This window comes from Phodopus roborovskii, unplaced genomic scaffold (assembly GCF_943737965.1).
Source record: "Phodopus roborovskii unplaced genomic scaffold, PHOROB, whole genome shotgun sequence".
Taxonomy (NCBI): domain Eukaryota; kingdom Metazoa; phylum Chordata; class Mammalia; order Rodentia; family Cricetidae; genus Phodopus; species Phodopus roborovskii.
Window position 1 is genome coordinate 10780111 of NW_026126485.1, and position 23617 is coordinate 10803727.

The 23617-nt window shown below is 37.5% G+C and overlaps 1 protein-coding gene across 1 annotated transcript; it reads right to left on the minus strand.

Annotated features, from left to right (window-relative positions):
• Window positions 1–10220: 10220 nt before the first annotated feature.
• Window positions 10221–22154, minus strand: LOC127229805 (aldo-keto reductase family 1 member C13). Its single transcript, XM_051194800.1, has 9 exons — window positions 22021–22154; window positions 19592–19759; window positions 19075–19191; window positions 17516–17593; window positions 16893–17015; window positions 16089–16198; window positions 15427–15592; window positions 12156–12238; window positions 10221–10449 (listed from the first exon to the last, which is right to left on the minus strand). The coding sequence occupies exons 1-9, from the start codon at window positions 22102–22104 to the stop codon at window positions 10407–10409; spliced, it is 972 nt and encodes a 323-aa protein (XP_051050757.1). The 5' UTR covers window positions 22105–22154; the 3' UTR covers window positions 10221–10406.
• Between the last annotated feature and the right edge of the window lie 1463 nt (window positions 22155–23617).

Below are 23617 nucleotides of genomic sequence, written 5' to 3' on the forward strand. Positions count from 1 at the left end.
CATCAATTTGAAAGAGTGGGGAGGGGCATATGAGATGGCTTGGAGGGAGGAAAAGGCAGTTGGTATTATATAAATATATAGATTATAATCTCAAAATAGTAGAAAAATTTTCAAAGATAAAGCTATGTCCTTAATTATGGGAATAAAGTGTAATTTTTCAAACAAAAACAATACTCTTGTCTATATTTCAGCTGTATTTATTCAGTATGACAAACTCAGTGTTCTTCTGTCTCCTTCATTATATTCCTGTTCATTAATAAACTCCTCTAACCAGCTATCAAGAATGCAAATATGGATATTAATAATTCCTGAGTACCTTTGTCTGGTCTCCAGGACACTGCCACAACTGGCCATCTCACCAGATATTTTTTTTTAATTCTGGTACCCAGTTGATCTATTTGGACATGAAACTATACACACACATATCTGTCTGAATGCTCTGAACACAGGAAAAGAACTGTTTTGCTCCATGAACAGCATATTTCAAAGTTGCTGCATCCTGCATTTGTTACCATTCTGCACTGGTAAAGTCTCCCCTTTATAGAGCCTTGAGAATGGTTAATTTATGGCAGCAAATTAAAACACAATTTAAATGAGATTACAACATGAAATGTTATATCTATATATCTACATAAATTGTCAAAATTCCCATAATCTTAAATGATAAAATCTTAGGTCTTCTTTTGTACCTTAAACTGTGTTGTCAGGGCCCATAAAGATGGCTCCACTTCATCTTGGCACAAGGTCAGAGAGTTCAAAACTGTACTTAGTAAGTCATATGACCTAAATGTCTAAGCCATGGCTATAGTAGGATGTTTGATCTTGGCACTGGGTGTCTTACCTAATTAACAAAATACTTGGTATGAGAGGTGGTTACTCTTGACCCTCGATGCCAAATAACGAGAAATTGAATCTAAGGCGTGGTCACCGAATCCTTGGAGAACTGAGGAAGAAAATCTGCTTGTTCTGTACATGTGATACTATATTCCCTTTTGTTTAAAGTATTTAAGAGTGGTGAAGAATAAACTTGGGGTGTTTAGTATTCACTGAATTTCTCTTCTGACTTCATCCTGTGTCTCTGTGTTTTTGTTAAGCTTCTTTACCTTTCCTTTCTCAGTCCACACTCCCCTTCTCAGGTACGAACCAGGCAAGTCGGCTTGATCCGACTGAAGCCCACAAAGCACAGCAGGGTGAGGCTACTACAGAGTGCAACCACATTATGGTGCTGCAACATGGTCCTGAGCACAGGGGTCAGAAGTGATGGGCGCCACAGAGAAATAGGCACAGTCTCAGAGCAAAGGTGCGGCCCCACAAACACTCTTGGTAAGCAGGATCTGTGGGTGCCAACAACTCAGAGCTGCTACAATGGTGTCCATTGTCTTTTCAAGCAGCTACAGCCACAGATGACCTGCAGCCGGCCAGCTCAGGCCTGGAAGGCAAAGGCAAGCTGAAGTCAGGCCAAGCCTAAAAACCTGCAGCCTTGGGAGCTGCTGCTCTAGCCAATAGCCAGTAAATTATAGGTGAAAATACTAATTAATGCAGTCTGTCAGAAACTTCTTTGAGACCTTTTAGAAAGAAACGAGATTATCTCTGATTTGTATTCAAATTTGTTCAGAGTTTGGATGCTCATACACTCAAGGATTAGCTATAGCTGCTGCATTACAAGGGATTTTATTTAAAGATATTTTATTCCTACAAACAATAATGGCTTAGGGAAAAGGAAGACTAAAATATGTATATATTTTCTGTATAGTGTGGCCACACGTGTATGATTGTGAATGCCTGAATCCTAACAGGAGGACCTTCTTGAAATTGCTTTGGATGTAGTAAAAAAAAAAGGGGGGGGGTGGGCACTAGGTAAGACAGTGTCTTAACAGGAATGGTTGGTTATCAATGTCTCTCCAGCCTGGTCCCCAGAACCAGAACCAGTTGGCAGGGAAAGGTCAAAGCTGTCATGACCTGAGATCCCCAGGAGCATGTTCGGATGATTCAATAGCCTTTTGTAGAGGAGGGGTTAAGAAATTCTCCTATTTCATGATTCAAAAGAAATCAGGAAAATGGAAATTGATACAAGATTTGAGAAAAGGTAATGAGACCGTGCTTTACATATTCCCTGCAGCCATACTAAAAGAAACCTATAAGATTATTTTAGGCTTAAAAGATTGTTTTTATACCATCCTTTTGGCTCCCCTAGGCTGTCATAGATTTGCATTTACTGTTCCATCAGTTAATTTCGAGGAGGCCATGAAGAGGTATGGTTGGAAGGTCTTGCCTCTGGACATGGCTAATAGTGCAACATTGTGCCAGAAATCTGTAGCTCAAGCTATATGAATTGTTAGAGATCAATTTCCGCAGGTTTATATTGTTCACTATGTGGATTATATTTTGCTTTCCCATACGAGTGAAGAAGCTTTTATCCTTGATCCAGCCAAGGCCTGAATGTCTAGCAGTTTATACAAACTATATCTTGGGACATAGAACTCATATTTGCTACTCTTTCCCTTTGGGGGAAAAGGACTCATTAGGACAATTGAACACTATTATGTAGGTGAGGTATAGCTAAAGCCCCTCCTCAGTATGTGAGGAGGAATTGAACAAATGTTTTGCAGGTGGTACCAGTATTCAAGGACTGTAATATTTCAAACTTTGTAAATTAGAAGCAGCAGTACATTGGACTTTAAGAGAGGGAAAAAGAAAAAGTTCAGAATTGTGGACTTATTCATATTTCATCCGCCATGAGAACACTTGATTGAATATAAATTAAGAAAAGTGTAATCCAGCCAATTATGTGTCATTGTTAATAATCATACTGGAACTATTAATTTTTACAACCTTTGTTATGCTATGAAAAATGGTTCATTCTGATAGGAATTTGACATGATGCTTATGTGTCATTAGATACAATGCAATTAAGAAGGCAGATTTAGATTTTGTTACAGCTAAAATTACTGGAGACATCCTAGACCATTTTCAAAAGACTATTTCATTTTGATCATCCATTATAGGAAATGTAGCCACAAAAGCACATGCATTGCTTAGCATTTATTAAACTTGTTTGTGAACTCTCCATGAAAAGATGGCTCAGATACCATAGCATGGTATCAAGCTATGCACTATCCCCTAACATTTTTTTAAATTATTACAGAGACTGGTAATCAAAGACAGATAGGATCGTTTTGCCTCTAGATGACCTAAGACAAGTCACGCATGATGGAATGTGTGTTCCAATATCTGGTAAGGCTGAAAGATGGAAAAGATAACCTAAGACAGGTATTAATTAATTAAATTTAGAAGGGGGAATTGTCTGGACCCATAAAGATGGTTCCGCTTCATCTTGGCACAAGGACAGAGAGTTCAAAACTGTCCTTAGTAAGTCATAAGACCTAAATGTCTAAGACATGGCTACAGTACAATGTTTGATCTTGGCCTTTGGTATCTTATCTAAATAACAAAAGACTTGGTGTGAGGTATGGTTACGCTTGACCCTCAAAGTGAGATAAAGAGAAATTTAATCTAGGGTATGATTACTGAGTCCTTGGAGAATTGAGGAAGAAAGTTTGTTTATTACTTATACATAATACTATATTCTCCTTTTGGGTTAAGGTATTTAAAATTGGTAAAGTATAAATTTGGGGGGGTTAGTATTCACTGAATTTCCCTCCTAACTCTATCCTGTGTCTCTGTCTTTTTTTTTTTAAAGCATCTTTACCTGTCCTTTCTCAATCCACACTGCTCCACTCAGGCACCATTCAAGTTAGCTGGATCCAACTGGAGACCCACAAAGCCAGGTTACTATTCTGAGTCACATCTAGATTAAATTTATGGGTGAAGTGATGATATTTTTAATGTCTTAGAACTAATAGGACAGTAATTATTCCTGGGTATATGGCCATCACTATATTCTATATATAAAACTCTACCCATAAATTAGTATAAGATGTGAACCCAGCTCTCTATTCTATTATGACAAGTCATAATTTTATTATATGTAAATTGACATGTTTTGACAAATATCAAAGGATAAATATGGTGCTTCAAAAATCAGGACAAAAGCCTTGGTGGTCTTTTGGTCATTAAAAATTATTTCTGTTTTTTATCAACTTATTGATTTAGATTTAGATTTGATTCTGATTTAGATTTGGGTTCTATGACCTCAAGCTGATCAGGGCACATACAAGTCTAAGTGTTCTAATTAGGCTAGTCATGAACTCAGGAAAAGATGAGTAGACTCTGGTCATTCTATCATTTGTTATTCAGAAAATTTTGCTGATGGGAACAGCCTTTGGTTTTAGCTGTTAGTCTGTTTTGCATTTAATTTTGGTGAAAATGTGTCTATAATAGAAAGAGTTTTATTCTTACTTGCATGCACCCATTTATTTAAAGCTGAGTTCCTGTGTATTCATACTTATTCATTTGCACTGCTATAAAGCAGGTATAACAAATGTTCAGAATTTGCCAAGCAGTTGTAAGTCTAGTTAAGATGAGAAACACTCTTTTAATAAAATCAGTACTTTCCTCCTGACTGTAGCAGCCATGTCTTTTTTTCAGATTTTTATTTCAGATATTTTTGTTATTTTCATTGGCTTTTTCATATGATCTCTGTGCAAAGCAAGCTGTGATCCATTCCTAGCCAGTGCTACATGAGAGAGGACCATGCTAGGGCACTATCCAGTTTTATTTTGTAAGTGGTGCTTTTCTCCTGTTGCATCTTGCACTGTGGCTGCCTAAGGTCTCAAGTTACTGTAGCTTCATTCGCCCAGGCGGGACATGATGTCAACCCATAGGAGAAGGGTTAGTAGACATAGAAGAAAAGATGTTCAATTGACAAGTTCTAGAGCTTGGTCTCCCACAAAACTTCTTATGAAAGTAAATATTTCTATGATACTTCTGCCAATATGATGTAGATTTACAGCCTAGAAATATCCTAACAGCTGCAAGTGAAGGTAACAAATTCCTCCATGACACATATAAAACTACATAGAATTTCTGAATATTTGTGCTTCATAATGAGGTTATAAGCCTTTTCAAATTTAAATGAAGATCAAAATATTAAGCAACATGGGCTGGAAAGATGACTCAGAAGTTAAGAGCAGTTATTTCTTTTCCAGAGAACCTAGGTTTGATTCCTAGCACCCATATGATTGGCTCACACCATCTGTGATTCCAGTTCTGATGGACTAATAGTCTCTTCTGACCTCCTTCAGCACAAAACATGCAAGTGGAACATAGACACATATGAAGACAAACACACATACACATAAAATGAAAATAATTTTAAAAATATATTGATGAATAATAAATAATTACTAGGAAAGTGTAATGGTATATTAAAAATTATTCGATTCTCTCCTAAAGTATTAAAACTTCATCAGCTTTTGAAACATTGAAAAAAAGCTGTTGGTCATCATTTTAGTCACTTTTTTCAAATGCAAAGAAAATAAAGTTTATCTTCTATGGTGCATAAAGATTCTGTGGGAAATAAGTTGCAAAATTCCTAAAGAAAGCACCATAAACCTAGACTTGTTATCTAATGTTAAAATGAAGAAAATTATTAAGAAAATTGTTTTCAAATGATAAGCACAGCTTTGGTATTTTGGGAGCTATAAGATCAGTCGCTACAATTGCTATGAAGAAAAAAAGAACAAATAGTAATTGTTGATATCAACTACATAGTAACACCACATGAATCATGCAAGCATTTCTTTTCAATGTGGGATATAATACACAAGAAAAGTGCCTATTTTGGAGATCCTGTAGTTACTAGTAGCTGTGGCTTCACTTGTTTTCTATAGACAGTTGACTACTTACCAGAGTCTAGATGTCAGTTAGTCTATGTTACACATTTTTTCTGATGTTTGCATGGGAAAAACTTGATGCTTCCTAGTCCAATATTGTGTTGACATTTTTACACGCTAAATGTTCAGGGATTTATAGATGGCATTCCATCAATATGATAGAAATCACAATTCTTTCCCTGCAGGCTAAAGATGTTGATCAATTACTAATTTCAGACTTTTCTGTTGAGAATTCTCTGCTTAAATATGTACACTAATTTTTAATCAAATTATTTGTAATTTTGATGCCTAGCTTTTTTCAGTTCTTTATATATTCATAGATACTATCTTACACTAGTCAGAATGGCTAAGATCAGAAACACTAATGATTGCAGAGAGATTGCAGAGAAAGAGAAACACTCCTCCATTGCTGGTAGGTATGCAAACTTGTTCAACTACTGTGGAAATCAGTATGGTGGTTTCTCAGAAAATTGGGAATCAATCTATCTCAACATCTAGCAATACCACACTTGGGTATATACCTATAAGATACACTCTCATACAAGGACATTATCTCAACTGTGTTTATAGCAGCATTGTTTGCAATAGCCAGAACCTTGAAACAACCTACATGCCCCTCAACTGATGAATGGATAAAGAAAATGAGGTACTTTTACACAATGGATTAATACTCAGCAGGAAAAAAAATGACATTATGAAATTTGCAAGCAAATGGATGGAACTAGGAAAAAAAAGCCTGAGTGAGGTAATATGGACCCATAAAGACAAACATAGTATGCACTCACTAAAGCAAAGGACACCCTGCCATGACCCAAGAGAAGCTAGGTAACAAGGAGAACCGTAAGACTTCACTGGGAAAGGGAAATAGACAAGATCTACTGAGATAACTGTAAGCATAGTAGCCCCCTACTAAGGGAAGGCAGAAGGCAAGGGAGAAGTGGTAAGCATAGGAGAAGGTGAGGGAATTGGATGGTAGAGTTGGGGGAAGGTCATAGAGAGAACAAGGAAAGAAATAAATTAATTGGAGTTATTATGAGGCTAGTGAGAACCCTGACCTCCAGGAGTCCCTGGAATCCATAAAGATGACCCCAGCTAAGACCTAAAGAATTAGTGGAGAGGCTACCTGAACTGGCCTTCCCCTGTAATCAGATTGGTGACTCCCTAAATTTTCAGCATGGAACCTTCATCCAACATTTGACGAAGGCACAAGAGAAGATCCACATGTAAGCACTGGGACAAGCTCCTATTGTCCAGTCAAAGAGAGGGACAAGCAATGATATGAACAAGGGGGACAGGACATTTTTGGAGATACCCACAGATACAGCTGTTCTGAGGTAGTGGGAGCTCAATGACTCTGGATGAAAGCTGGGGAACCAGAATGGGACCCAACTGGGCCCTCTGAATGTGGGTGACAGTTGTATGGCTTGGGTAGTCTGTGAAGCCACTGGCAGTGAGACCAGGATTTAATCCAGGTACTTGATTAGTATTTTTGGAGTTTATTCTCTTTGGAGGGATACCTTGTACAACCTATATATAGAGAGAAGGGCCATGATCCTGCCTCAAGAGATGTGCCAGACTTCCTTGACTCCCTTGGGAAGCCTTAACCTCACTGAGGAACTGTTGAGAAGGAGTGGAGGGGAGTTGAGGAAAGGTGGGGGATGGGAGGGAGTAGAACTGTGATTAGTATGTAAAATGAGAAAAGATTGTTTTAAAATAAAAAAATCATGTCAAAAAGAATCAATTTTTATAAGTTTTTTTAAATTTATTAAAATTAAAATTGGTTCTGTTTTCTTTTTTATTTTAAAGCTAATGCTAGTAATAACTCTCTGGTGTGTCAATGGATTAAATTTGTAAAAAGCAACTTTTTTGTAAGATGTAATTATTTTAAGAAAGCATCTTCAACAAAAAGTGCTGGCACAACCGGATTATGGTGTGTAGAAGACTGCACATAGACCCATGTCTATTGACACCCACAAAACTCAAGTCCAAATGGATCAAAGACCTCAACATAAACCCAGCCACACTGAACCTCTTAGAAGAGAAAGTGGGAGGTACCCTTGAACAAATTGGTACAGGAGACTGCTTCCTGAACATAACTTCAGTAGCACAGACACTGAGATTGACAATTAATAAATGGGACTGCCTCAAACTTAGAAGCTTCTGTAAGGCAAAGGACACAGTGGACAAAACCAAAGGGCAGCCCACACACTGGGAAAAGATTTTCACCAATCCCACATCTGACAGAGGGCTGATCTCCAAAATACAAAGAAGTTAAGAAACTAGTCAATAAAACACCAAATAATCCTATGAAAAATAGGGTATGGAACTGAATAAAGAATCCTCAATAGAGGAAATCAAAAAGGCTGATAGTCACTTTAAAAAGTGCTCAACATCCTTAGATATCAGGGAACTTTGAGATGCCATCTTATTCCTGCCAGAATGGCTAAAATTAGAAACACCAATGATGACTCATGTTGGAGAGGATGTGGAGAAAGGGGAACACTCCTCCACTGCTGGTGGGAGTACAAACTTGTACAGCCATTTTGGAGATGAATATGGCAGTTCTTCATGTAAATGAGAATCAGTCTACACAGGACCCAGCAATCCCTATCTTAGACATATACCCAAATGATCCACACCCATGCTACAAAGACATGCTCATCTATGTTCATAAAAGCATTATTTTTAATAGCAAGAATCTAGATGCAACCTAGATGCCGCTCAACTGAAGAATGGATAAAGAAGATGTAGGACATTTACACAATGTAATACTAGGCTGTGGGGGGGTGGGGGAAGGGGGAAACAATGTAATCTTGAAGTTTGCAATTAAGTGGATGGAACTTGAAGAAACCATCCTGAATGAGGTAACCGAGTCACAAAAAGAGGAATATGGTATGTACTCACTTATATATATGGATTTTAGACATAGATCACCAACCTATAATTCACACCACCAGAGGAACTAGGATACAAGGAGTATTGTAAGAGATTCATATAAGGTCCCTCACAGAAGGGGGAAGGGACAAGTTCTCCCATGCACATGGGCAGTGGGGAGGCAGTTAATGTAGAGGGAACTAGGAGAAAGAGAAGTGAAGGAAAGGAAAGCACATGGGACTAGGAGGAATGGAAGAGAGAAGAGAAGAGAAGAGAAGAGAAGAGAAGAGAAGAGAAGAGAAGAGAAGAGAAGAGAAAAGAGACCATAAAAATGGGAGTCATTATAGGTTTGAAGAGAAAACTGAACCTAAAGAAATGTCCAGAGACCTACAAGTCTATCCCCAGTTAACAATTTTAGCAACAGCGGAAAGGCTACCTTAAATGCCCTTATCTGATAATGAGATCAATGTCTTACTTATCCACCACCATTATGGAACGCTCATCTAGTAACTGATGGAAACAGAAGCAAATATCCACAGCTAAACACTGAATCGAACTGGAATCCAGATGCAGAGAGGGAGGACAATACCAGGCTACAGAAACACATAGAGATAGCTTACTTGAACAAGGATGAGCTAATGGGCCCCCAGACTTATAGCTGGGAATCCAGCATGGAACTGACTCAGGCCTCCTGAACATGTGCCTCAGCTAGAAGGCCTGAGCAGTCTAAGGGACCACAGACAGTGGACCAGGATGTATTCCTGGTGCACAAAAGTACTTTGGGGGCATATGCCCCATGGAGGGATACTCCCTTAACTTAGAGGCAGGAAAGAAGTCCTAGTCAATACTCCAAATGACCTGCCAGATTTTGATGATCCCTCCTGGAGGACATCACCCTATATTGGAGTGTGGGGGGAAAGAGATGGGAGGGTGGTCGGGGTGCCTGTGAAGGTGGGAGAGAGGGAATGATAGAGGGAGAGAGAAAGGATGGGAAGAAGGGAAGGAAAGGAGGGAGGGAGAGGGAACTGTGATCGATATGTGAAATAAAAATAGATTAATATAAATTTAAAAAATAAATTCAAAAAAGACAAAAAGAAAGAAAGAAAAAATACAATGTTGCCATCATTTCTAGTTAGAGCTATGATCAAATCCCTCTTCCTGAAGTGCCCCATCCTGACTTTTAATCATCCTACTAAGATGATTCTCATGTTACCTCTTCAGCCTAGTCTATCTCAAGAATGCCTCACTCTCCAGTTCCAAGACTCTAAAGCTAAGCAGCTAGAGAGAGCCTGGGGACTATTTGTCAACTTTCCCATGTGTATCTTAACTTAGAGACTGTGGGCAGCATTCTTTCTTGACTCATAGCTAGAAAACTGCTGACTCATAAACAACTACTGGGAGTTGTTCTCTGGTCTAGAAACACCATGTACCCCAGGTCTGAAATGTTCATAAAATGAAAATCACCATCTCCAAACACCACCCACACAAAACCAGTTTTGTGTCATAATAACTCATTAAAAATTAAAATATATTTCGAGGGGATAAAAATAATATTTATTTCAAAGCATCATGAAAGTTAAATCCCTTTTCTTCAAAACCATTATCTGGAGCTGGAGCTGAATGTGAGTTGCTAAGCAGCCTAGGTTGACTGGAAATGAGACATCCACCAACAGCATTTGAGTCACATGATCAACATCACACAGTGACATCAGGCACAGTCATGACTAGGTCCTCATGTTAATATTCCTCAGAAAATGGATATTCAGGGTGGTCAGCAAAACTAAAATAGGAAATAAAACAAACATGAACTGTATGATCCATTTGGCAGTGTAAAGATATGACATCTAGGAGGTCACCATCTAGGTGAAAGTTAATCATTTTGTTCCCTGATTAGTTGCTGAAGATGACAATTTTACAGACATTTACAAATATTTATAAGAAATAATCATTTATAAATTATTTTCCAATTATGTCCCTTTGCCTAGGACAGAACACACAAATACCAGCATTCATAAATATTAATCTCCCTTAGCTTCATCAATCAAAGAATAAGAGGCCAAAATCCTTTGCAATTTCATTCTCCAATGAAAGAAATAAAGCATGTCCCATTAGTTCAGGGTAACTCTACACACTGAACTACACAAAAATATCTTAATATGCCTTATATATTATTTATCCCTACCACTTTCACTTGCACATAAGTATTAGTGATCTGCTAATTATTTACTTACTGCCCATTATGAACAGTATAGTGTATTAGCTTCAGTTAGGGAGAGAGTGACATTAATAAGATGGGGTTCCTAGTCCAAGAGGCTAACTATATAATTATTAGACATCTCTATATAAAAAACAATCAAAATTATGCAGTGATAAAAACCATTGTAACACAATTAATAAAACACCCAGAAACTGATATTTGGTTATATTCAAGCTGAAGATCAGAAAAGCAAGGCACCCAGCCACTAACTCTCACCTCTACCTCAGAGTGAAAGGTGAGCTTGGCTTCAACAAACCTCAGACTCCTCTGTTCTCAGTGTGGCTGGACAATTGTGAGACTTCAATATCTTCCTATTCTCACTGTGGCTGAGAATGAATTCCAGCTCTGAGACCCTGTTCCTGTCTTAAATACCTTTCATTTGTCCTGGGATTAAAGGTATGGGTGCTGATTATCTTTTGGACTGATTCACTCTAATATATCCCTGGGTGTCTTTCAACCAAGAGAGATCCTTCTGCCCTTATCTCCTAATTCCTGGGATTAAGAGTGTGTACCACCACCTGCTCAACTCAAGAGGCTTGACTTTACTTTCTGAACTTCCAGGAAACTTTAATAAATCATAAATAATATATCACTACAAACCATTAATTATTAAAGTTTGGCAAGAATTATTCATTATTTACAAAAAAAAATGATTCACTCTCTGAATTGCATCTCTTCTTTACCTTCATTCTGCTCTATACTAAGAAAAATCTTAATAATGCTAATACATTTACCAATTTTATAGGCATTGTAAATTTTCTAATTCTCCTTCAACCATTATCATATTTATTTCTATTGAGAGATAAATTCTAACAAGTAGAATATATGAATGATGATGGATAAAAGATGGAATGAATATGCACATATATGTGCATATATGTGGTCTTTGCTTGTAATTAATAACCTGTTTCCATTACCAACTTTTGTAGCCATAAAGCATGAAGGGAAACTAAAGATCATTGTGTGGCTATTAATTCTCCTAAGCAATAGTGCTTATTCCTGAAGGTTCTTTTCTTAGTTTTGAGCATGATTTTCAAAAACTTCTATATGTTTTGCAGTGACACATCCACATTTTCCAAAACTCAGAAACAAATGTTAAATTAAATATCTCCATGGGAAACTTACTACAGACAAATAGGACATTTGGTTTCTGAACTATCATGGGTGGAAGAGGGAGGGAAAGACTTGAACCTCATACAAATTGAGGTGAGGTGTTTATCATTACTTACAACTGAGCTGGAAGATACCGAAAATTTTTGTTCAGTCCATCTAGGGTCTTCATATCCTCAGGAGACAACTGGAATTCAAAAACCTTTCAGAAAAACACAAGGTTTTATCATTTGAATGAAATAGATTTTATGTCTCAAAAGAAATGTGTGTAGTATGTATGCTCCTAAAAATGATGAACGTTGTTTAATAAAACATTGATGGTTGATAAATATCAAATAAAAGGGGAGAAAAGTGTTGTTGAGATATATTAAAATTGCACAATGCCGCACACAACAGGAAATCTCAAAGGCAGCTTGAGAAGAAAAAAAGAACAAAAAACAAAAAAGTTAACATCACCCAAAGACAACACAGATATAATTCCCAAAACATCTAGAAAAAAAAGATCAAAATATATCCCACAAACAATGAGTTGCATGGGGAGTTAGAGTTTGTAATCCATCAATAAATAACTAAAATGTAAAAAATTGCTTTTTTCAATATTGTGTAAGTCAAGATTTGTCCAAATTCTAATTATATCGTGTTTGTAGGACAAAAGAGCTTGCTTTTAAAGGATCTTCTTATTTACATTTGAGACATTTTAACATCAACATTATTTTTATGAATTTTTCACATCTTAAAGCATATACAGAGGTATGTGTCCTTTGGTGCCTTAAAAGTATGGAAACAAAGAAAGATTGAGGAAAGAAGGACAATGAAATGTATCAACAGTTTAACAACTGATAAATCTAGTAAGAGTAAACAAAAAAATTAACAGAGAAAAAGAACTCATACGGGTAATCACTCTTCATCAGACATTTATAATTACATATATCAGTCTGAATTAATATTTTACAACTTATAAGAACTGTATTTTAGAGAACAGTTTAGGGGAAAATAAAACAGCCTTGGTAAAAATGGTGAAGGAGACTCAAAAATGTGATTAATGAAAAGACATGATGCTCAATCCCAGAATAAAAGTATAAAGACTGAGCAAGGTATCCCTCTAAAGAGAATGGGCTAAAAAAAAAAAAAAAAAGCCAATTCAAGCACTAGGTATAAATTCTGTGGGCCCACATACTGTCCAAGTCACACACTGTCACCCACATCTAGAGGGTGTATTTTGGTCTCATTCAGGTTCCTCTGCTGTCAGTCTAGAGTCAGTGAGCTCCTACTAGCTCAGGTCAGCTGTTTTTGACTCCCCATGGGAAGCCTCATCCTCTCTGAGGAGTAAATGGGGGGATGGAAGGAAGGTGGGGGGAGAAGGAGGAGAAGAGGGACAGGGAACTGGGACTGATATATAAAATTTTTAAAAAGGATTGTTTTAAAAATTCTTAAAATATACATGTTAATTGAATGTAACAGTTTTCATAATCCAATGTCTTTCAACAGCTAATTTTTTATACATTAGCATTTAAAACATTCAAAGTTAATAAAACACCATACAGGAAAAAAAAAGTATGAAGACTGGAGTAAGAGCCAGTTTTTGATGAAGTAATAAAAAGAGAAGGAAAATAAGCTAATTTGAGAGAAGGCAATTCAGCAAACTTATGAATTTGCATAGCAATCACTGTTGAAAATATGTAAATGCAGCAAACTGATAACTCACACTACTTTTTATTTGAGAAAATAGAACATCTCTTTATTGACTACCTAGATTTACAAATTATTGCATTGTCATATTTCCACCCTTGAACCATCAGTGTTTATTTTTGAGTGTAGGTATGTGTGTATGTGTTATGTGTGTGTGTATCATTTTCAAATGATAATATACATGTATATATGTATGTATATATATGTATATATGACCATGTCATATCACATTGCATATATTTGCATATGATAAATATAACTTGTATTTGATATGTGATTTTTCCATATATATTTTTCACATATAGATATATATATAAATTACATACATCATCAACTGCTCCTGCTTACCCGTACACTTCTGCATAATTCCATAATCACAAAAAACTCTGCTTATGGTCCTTCTCCAGCAGTATTTTTAAGAACACCTGCAATACTTGCCTACAAGAGTGAGGCAGTTATAGTTGTCTGCAAGGCTTAAGTATCAGAAGCACCTTTGCTTCAATTGCTGCTCCGGTTTAATATCAATTTTTGAATTAAATTTAGTCATTTTATTACATCCTGACTGAAGTTGCCCTCTCCTGTCATCCTCTCCTCTTCCCTCTGTGTATCTTCCCAATTCACTCATATTCTGTTTCTGTTCAGAAAGGGGCATGCATCTCACTGGGGACTACAAAGCATGGCACACCAAGTTGACATAGGACTAAACTACTCCCCTTGTATTAAGGCTAGGCAAGGCAATGTACTCACTGTAAGTGAATATTAGCTATAAAATAACGGATAGCCATGCTACTATAATCCACAGACAGAGAGGCTAGGCAACAAAGAGGGTCCAAAGAAGATCCTGGGAAAGAAGAAATAGAAGACTGGGTTAAGTGGAAATGGGAACATCCTAGATCTGGTTGGTGTGGATGAAGTGAGAGAGAATTGAAAGACATGATGGGAAGTGAAGCATTTCAGGATCAGGCAAATACCTGGCACAAGGGAAGCTCCCAGGAATCGAGGATGACTCCAGCTAAGGCAATGGCAGATTCTTAGCCTGAACTGGCCATCTCCTGTGACTGTGGCAGATATCTAGTGGAGGGATGGGGATGCCAGCCCAGCCACATCTTTGAGCTACAGTCTGCCCTGCTTATGGGAAGTACTTGGGATAGGCTGTAAAAGTGGTATGGACATTGTGGAAGTGTCCTACCAATGACTGGTCCAGCCTAAGACCCATACCATAAGAGTAAGCCCTCCTCTGACACTACCTGGAGCACCAGGATATAGGGGTTGGGGTGCCCAGAGAGCAAGGATAGAACCAAACATGATTCAAGAGGAAAAAAAGGTAAGGAAATGATGCCTAAAGATATTCTGCTATACTTGTAGTTTGGTGACTACCCAATTGTCAGCAGAGAGTCTTCATCAAGTAACTGGTAGAAATAGATGCAGAGACCCACAGCTAAACACTGGGACGAGCTCAGAGAGTCCTGTTTAAGAGACGGCAGGATTGTATGAACCAGGGGAGGTTGGCTCAAGGGCATCACATGGGAAACCACAGAAACAACTATCCCAAGCTCATAGAAGTCCACCTGGTATGAACAAAACAATTCTCAATTCACCTTAAAGTTTGCAAGCATAGAAAATGCTAGAAATAAAGGCTTCATTTCAACAATGTTCAGAGATTTGAAGCATATGAAAGAAACTATTTGCAGAGTTCATCACCTGCAAATTCTCTTTCATCTCATTTTCTTTGAAACTCTGGGCCAGAGGCACAACCCCACGCTGAAGCAGGTATCGAAGTGCAATCAGGGCTGGGCTTCGCTTATTCTTTTTGGCCACATCACAAAGAACTGGGTCATTCAGAAGAACTGGAGAGTTCTGGTCCACCCTAGTAGAAGAGTAGAAATGAGCACCTGAGCACAAGAGTTTGTTTTTACTATGGTGCTACATGCTACACTGGGCATGATGGTTATGGACAGTAGTCAACTGGACATGGTCAAGAATCACCTGGACAATGAGTCAGGTAATGAACCATTCCTCTGAGCAGAGGATCCTTTACTGTAAAAATGGAGACAATGGTCATAGGATAAGTGTTCATTTGTCATTCATTGCTTCTTGCCTGAATGTGAAGGGATAACCTGTTTCAAGTCACTGACTTGCCTGCCATTATGGTCTGTATTCTGGAACTGTGAACCATAAGCAGCTCTTTCTCCCTGAGATTGCTCTAGTTTGAGTATTATATCAGAGCAACAGGGGAAAAAATGAAGTAAGTTCAGGGCTACTGAACCACAGGCTAAAGAAAGATCCTTCTCTCCCCAAGAACTGACGGTATTGCTAGTTGACAGTCTTCAGTCTTGCTTCGGGTATACTCTTTATCTTATTACCATTCTTTATATCTTTGGGTTCCCAGAGTACCATAAGCAACCAGAACAATGTCTTTTGATTTGCAGTAATCCAGCAGCTTACTCTGGTTTATATAAAGATGACATTCAACCTATGAAAGAATATGGTAGAAAAATATCAGATTATATCAAATGTTCATATTATAACAAATAAAATTGCTTATTATCAATATACTAAGAAAATTATATGCAATATCTCATTTGAATTTAAAAGATCAAGCTATTGCAAATTTCTTGAAGAATAAAAGAACTACTTTTGGAGGATTCTGCTAAGAACATTTGGCTGGGTAATTTTAGGGGCTGAAATAGTAGCTAGTGGTCCTCAAGGCATTTCAGTGTGTACAGATGCCAATTACTAAGATAATAACAGTCATGAAGCAGGACCATAATAAGATGGTGAGAAGCATCCAACCTCCACATAAGTCCTGACCACTGATTGATTTTTATTTAAACTCAATCTTTCAACGAAATATCTCATGCCTTCCCATTAGTCTCAGTTCAGGGAGAAGGTAACTTTCCACTGCCCTCAACTTCTGCCTGCTGAATCACTTTAAATTTATACATTCACCAACAGTGGGGTGCTCTAGTGTGTCTCCAATCTCACCAATACTTTAATAGTCCATGCTTAAATTTAGCTTCTCCCATGTCTTTTGAAACAGTGATGCTGTTCTCAGAATCTTCTTTCCCACAAAATGAAACTCATTTGAGCAGAGGACTAATGAACAAGTGTCAGTAGTGCAGAGTGAGGAAAAGCATGAGCTATGAGGAGGGAGATTGAATTCTCACCTGATTGCAGACAGGCTTGTACTTAAGTCCTGGCTTATTCAGGATTCTCTCTAACTGCCTGTGGTTAAAGTTGGACACCCCAATAGATTTGACCAATCCTTCATCCTTACACTTCTCCAATGCCTGGTGATGAGAAATAGGTTATGAAGAGTCATACTTGTAATTGACTATATCAACATAAAGAGAAGATGGAGCACTTACAAGGAAAATTGTCTAGAGACAGACATACAGACCAGAGTCAGAACACTTGACAGTGTGTAATAGGCCCTAAGTTTGATCACAAACCCTACAAAAGGAGGTGAGGGATGTATTGTGATCATTGGACACAAATATGAAGATATCAAGATAATGGTGATAATGAAGAAACAGATGTCAGCCAAAGGGGAATGTCCCATGGCATCACTAGAAACTTGAGGATGCTGCTACATAAGCTGGCAAAATAAAACATAATCCTATTATCCTGATTACTTCCACTTTTTCCCTCTTTTACATTTTAGTAATACATTCTTCCCCTTCCACTCTAGCAAATACGTATGGATGTAAATGAATTTCTACACTCAAGGGAAAATGAGATGATCCTCCCTCCCTCTGCCTGCTTTATTGTCCTTTTGAAAAGTACTCACCTCCCAGGTGGCACAGAAATCCACTGTGTCTAGCAGTAATTTCCCTTGTTCATCTACTGGAAAATCATTATCCCCTGACTGAAAGAGAAGTATTTGTTAAAGAAACCACACAAAAACAAGTGTCTCACTGGTAGTAATGCTTTTAATAACATCCTGGAGAAGCTGGAGCCATAGCTCAGTGATTAAGCACTGGCTTCTTTTTCAGAAGTTCTGGGTTCAAATGCCAGCACCTACATGGTGGGTCACAACTATTTGTAACTAATTCCCTTGGGGCCTACTCTCCTCTTCTGGCCTCCATACACACTAGAGCACAGAAAGACACACACACAAAGAAAACATACACATTGAACAAATCTTTTAAAATGTAAACAGCAAGCAGCCATAAAGACAGTGAAGCATCATCCTACATACTGTGTTTACCAAGTGATACTTATGAGGAGATATAAAACTTATCTGTAGGAGCTAGTTTTACTATTTTCTTACATTAACTATATGAATAATTAAATATTTTCTTTCTTATAATGATTTTATTTTTAAAATTATAGTATAATTACATCATTTCTTCCATCCCCTTTCTTTCCTTGAACCCATTTCATGTATGCCCTGGCATCTCTTTCTTTAATTGTTGTTACATAAATACACACATATATATACACACCACACACACACATACACACACACACACACACACACACACACATATATATATATACATATATATATATATATGTATGTATATATATATATATGTCTACTCTTTCTTTTGAAAAATTAAGAAAGAAAATATTTCTTATTCACTGGGAAGCACAGTAATTTGCATGTCCTTGACCTCCAGCAAGAATTTATACCAATCCTGTCCAAGGATAAATAATACATGTCAATACATGTGGGCACTAGGACAGGCATGTGAGCCAAGCATGGCCAATCAGGACTATGTGCAATATTGAGAGTGATAGGAAAAGATGCAGAGAAGCTATAAAGTGTAAATGACCTTGAGCTGAAACTGTCTTGGGGCCACATTTTCCAACAAAAAAGAAAATAGGAACAAGATCCAAGCAAACATCTAGTAACACAAATAAATGTAAGAGAAGTATAAATAAAAATTTTTCTGGAAGTTACTTCTAATCGGTGATTTTTGACCATTTCTTGGACACCTCATTTCTTTTTTCTTTTTTTTTTTTTTCAGTTTTGAATTCTTTTTTTTTATTTATTTTTTTATTTAATTTTATATAACAAAGTCCAATTAAATGAAAACAAACATTTATACACAATATTTGGGAATTTGGGCGTCGTTCTTTCCAAACTACTTCCTGCTGGTAAGGGGAGCTGTCTTGGGGGATTCGAAGAAGATTCAGATATCCTAGCTGTAGTCTGTAGGGCTGTTTTTGAACATCTCATTTCATAATCAAGTAAACACTTTGTGGAATCCACTCAGAAGTTTAATAACAAAAATCATCTTTATATGAATTTATAATGGAAACTTGTCTCAACCATCCATAAAAATGATGACCATGTCCCCATGAAAAAAATATGTACACTTGACAATACAAATCACCTACCTTCATGGGCACTGGGTAATGCATAATATAAAGATCAATATAGTCCAGTTGAAGTTTTTTAAGTGATTTTTCCAAACTAGGCCGGACCAGCTCTGGACGAAAGCAAGTGCACCAAAGCTACAAATGTTGAAGAATGGAAGTTGTGATCAGTTAAGAGATTGCCCAAACATGGCATACTTATTCAAAAGAATACTGAAATATTTTTTATGCTGGAAAGAAAGTTAAAATAATTTCCTTTAACCCAGGATTTAATTTACTCTCACTTAACAATGTAAACTCAGTTATATATTTTTGTTATTGGTTGTTCATTTATTGAACAATGAAAGGAAATTATTCAAGAAATAAAATACTACTACTAATAATATAATAAATAATTTTTCACAGAGATTATAATCTAACATTACTTTCTTATAACCACTTATGCAACTGACACCTTTAACCAATTTTTGGTTCAATATTATAATTTTCAGTTCGCTATATTTCAATATTTGCACTTGTATACTTTAAAAAACTCCACCTTTGTAGTGATGAACATTTCTTCTCTCTTTACAACACCAGCTTTAATCTTGCTTTGAATGGCTTGTCCTATCTCTTCTTCTACTTGATATGCAAAAGCAGTATCAATATGGCGGTACCCAACACTTATAGCTATGTTTGCAGCCTCCAGTGACTTACTCTTGGGAACCTAGAGAAACAACCAAAAGAGGTATTTAGAGATGCATGTGCTGAGAACTTGCTTAGAGTGAGCCTAGATGGGAGTTTACTAAATTAGAAAGAACTTTGTTCTCAAAGTCATTTTCAGTCTACTTGTTAGGCAACAGCCTTGTTCCCCGATCCTTTAATTCCCACTTTCTGTTCTATAAAACACAGTGGATTCTCCAGAAATACTTCAGATGTCACAAGAAAAAACAGTATCTCCACAGACTCAATGTTTGCCTATATTTTGTCCATGTTTGAGGCAATAAGCCAAAATCTGCTTTCTCGGGGTCTTTTCTCATTAATAGAAAAGCTTTCAGGTCCAAGAACCTCTTTATGTCCATATAATCATGCTTATTTACTGGCACTGATGAATGCCAAGCTCACCCTGGGTTCAACCTGTCTAAGCAGATCAGCCCATCTAGAGTCACCCTAGTCCTGCCACCATGCACTAGAAGTGGAGAGCCATCGGAGTACTTACTGGAAGTACCTGCATGCACCGAAGAGAACCTTAATCCCATACCCACCAGGAAAGGAAGTGATGAGTAGACTAACAAAAATGACACAAGGAAGTCTGCTTGGGACAAAGCACAATTACATAATGACTCCTCCATGACACTAGCTAAGATACTGTCACAAAAAAAAAAGATGAGAAAGCAAAGATCTCAGATACCAAGCAAGGCCAGGTTAATAATAGGAACTTGGACAGAGAAGAGAGTCCTATGTTAGTCTTTCTGTATATCCACTCTTTCTGTCTGAGAAGTTTAAATATTAGCAAGAAAAGAAAATCTACCCTACAAATATATCCTCATTAAAAATAAATTGCATACATCAAGTTGGAGATAATTAATTTGGGTTCTCAGCCCTTTCAACCAAAGATTATTTGTTTAAAAAGATGAGACTGGAATTAAATATAAAATTACTGCCTCGATTATGAGATTCGGATAATGGTATGAAAGTTCTTTTATTAAAGGATTCAAAGTGTGGGTTGGGGTAATATCTCAGTCAATAAAGTGCTTGCTAACAACTCAGAATCTTAGTTCAAACCCCCAACCCTCATATAAAAGCAGTGACAGAAATTCTGGATGGTACCACCTTCTAGAATACCAGCTCTGACTTATCTAAGAATAAAACCACTCTAAGAGTCACCAACCCTGAAGGTTCAGCAGTGGCCTTGACCTGCACCTGTTTTTTGTGCCACTTTGAAAAAGTAGCAAATCCTGTGTTCATCTTCACATTTCTCTACACATAAAACTAACAGGAAGGAAATGTACAAATTTGAAGTTAAAGGAACTGTCCCTTTGTCACAGAGTTAAAAAGTCTCAGGAGGTTTACAAAATAACAAAATTCCCTCCAGGTTAAGAACAGTTCACCTTGATGTTTTCAGTTCTGGAGACCAGAACAGTCTAAACCCAGCATGCATTAATGAAGACCAATAATTCACACTTATCTTTCTAGGTTGTCCTTTCCCCTCTCATAAGGATACATTATAAATCCCAGTAAGTTTTCCAGAGTTGAGAATTTGTACATGGGAGACCTTTCTTAGCCCTGGTGCACAACTCTCTGTGTGATGCTGAAGGCTACAGCAAAACAAAACTGAAGTAGTCCTCAGATATTTTTTTCGTGCATTAATCTACAGGGAAACACCCTGAATTACCATGCTGATATCTCTGCATCTTGCCTTCTTGAAAGAAAAAACGGTGTTATGGATTGTAACAGAAACAGAAAAGTTACCTCTCACACTACTACCAAGAAAGCTAATAGGCAGGCCTGGGACAGAAAAGCAAAACTAAGAAAAAAAGACATAGCCATATCCTGCTAAGAACAACCAGGAAACACAAACAAAATTTCTCCCTATCCCTGAAGTCCCTGTCTCAGTTATAGTAAATGTTCCAAAGTCACTGAGACTTGTAACCTGTAACTCCATCATTTACAACACTAACACCTTCAAAGAAAATGCTTGAAGAGTTGGGCCTTCCTTTTGTTCTCCATTAAGTATGCTCTCTGCTGCCTCACCATGAGCAGGGTTCTTTCCCCAGGCAATTATAGCATGAATAAAGACCCTATTTTGACACAATCTTGGTTCAGGCTAAGTGAGAAACCAGCTTGGTCCCAATTACAGCTGCTGTAACCTCTACAATAAACATGTGGGGACTCAATCAAACCCTGATATAGGGCAAGTCTATATATCTGCCTTCTTGTACATGGAATAGCTCTACCCTGGAAATACTGAGAATCATGTATTCTTACCTCAACTGGTTTATAGGTGCCAAAACCCAGAGCAGGAATGAAGTGGCCATCATTTAGTCTGACAAACTGCTGTTTGGAACTCATTGCTTGACACTCTTCTGCCTAAGCACGTCCTGGATCTTCTGGTGTCCTAAAGCATAAGTCGGTAAACATCATATATCAACTTTTTTGTCTAATGGTTAACAAGAGCACTTCTGTTCTTGTTGTTAACCATTCCTATTTACTGGCTAGTGTTTAACAATTTCTACTCCATGGCTAATAATTAACTAGTGCTAGTATCTTGATAATGGCTAAACAATACTGCCTTATGCCTAATGTATAAATACTACTATTGACTGTCTAATGAACAGCCAACAGAAAAGAGGAGGCAGTAACGTTAAAGTACTATCTCACTTGTAAGAAGGGAAGCCACTCATTTTCATATGAAGGATGAATTTTAAGCAAAGTGCTATATACTGATAAAGTATTGTTTTCTGTAAATTTCTTTTTTTTTAATTTTTTTAATTTTTTAAAATTTATTTTATATAACAAAGTCCATTTAAATGAAAACAAACATTTATAGACAATATTTGGGAATTTGGGCGTCGTTCTTTCCAAACTACTTCCTGCTGGTAAGGGGCGCTGTCATGGGGGATTCGAAGAAGATTCAGAAATCCTGGCTGTAGTCTGTAAGGCTGCTTTATCCAGCTGTTTTGAATGTAGGATCACCTCTTACTCTGTTTCAGGCAGTCTGGCTTGATCAAACCACATTAGTCTGGAAGGAATCCACAGCTTTTCATTTTCTGTGGAAACAAAAATAGAAATCCTTTTCCCCAGTAACTTGTCCTTGAACTTAAATTTTGGAGTCAAAGCATTTTTTTTTTTAATTTAGTTTATTATTTTACATGTCGATCCCAGTTTCCTCTTCCTCCCTCCCTTCCTTCTTCCCTCCCTCCCTTTCTCCTTCCCTGCCCTTTACCCTCTCTGCCCTCTCACATGCACTCTAACCACCCTCCCCTCCCATCCCCCCACCCCAATTCCATATGTAGGGGAATGCCATCCAGTTGGGGTCATGTAGATCTGACAGGTCATGTGAAGTAGGGACTAGGGTTCCTCTCCTGTCTCTAGAATAAGGCAGTTATCCCTCTATGGGGGATGTGTTCGCAAAGTCCTTTTGTTCACCAGGGATACATCCTGGCTCAACTGTCTGAGGTCCCTTAGACTGCTCAGTCCTTCTGGCTGAGACCCATATTCAGGAGGGCCTGAGTCAGTTCCATGCTGGCTTCCCAGCTATCAGTCTAGTGGCTGATAGCTCCTCCTTGTTCAGGTAAGCTGTCTGCATGTGTTTCTGCGGCCTGGTCTTGTCCTCTCCATCTGCATCTGGGTTCTGGTGTCACTCAGTGTTTATGTATGGGTGTTCTGTAAATTTCTTTATTATCGCATATATTTGATGAGAGGAGATTTATTGAATAATTATAATGTTTCAGACTTTTATTGTCCTTTGGACATTATGAAGCTCCTACTTTACCATGCATCATTGAAAATAATGTGCTAACAACCACCATATAAACATATCCAAAGAACAAAGAAGCCACAATTAAATATTTAAAAACTTTTG

Bases quoted from the DNA above. Each gene is read 5' to 3' on its own strand.
- LOC127229805 (XM_051194800.1), bottom strand. From the start codon at position 22,104: ATGAGTTCCAAACAGCAGTTTGTCAGACTAAATGATGGCCACTTCATT. The intron at 19,192-19,591 runs GTGGAGTTTTTT...CAACATTTGTAG, and splicing joins AAATGTTCATCACTACAAAG to CTTTGGTGCACTTGCTTTCG. The intron at 15,593-16,088 runs GTAATAAGATAA...CTCTTCTACTAG, and splicing joins ACCCAAAGATATAAAGAATG to GGTGGACCAGAACTCTCCAG.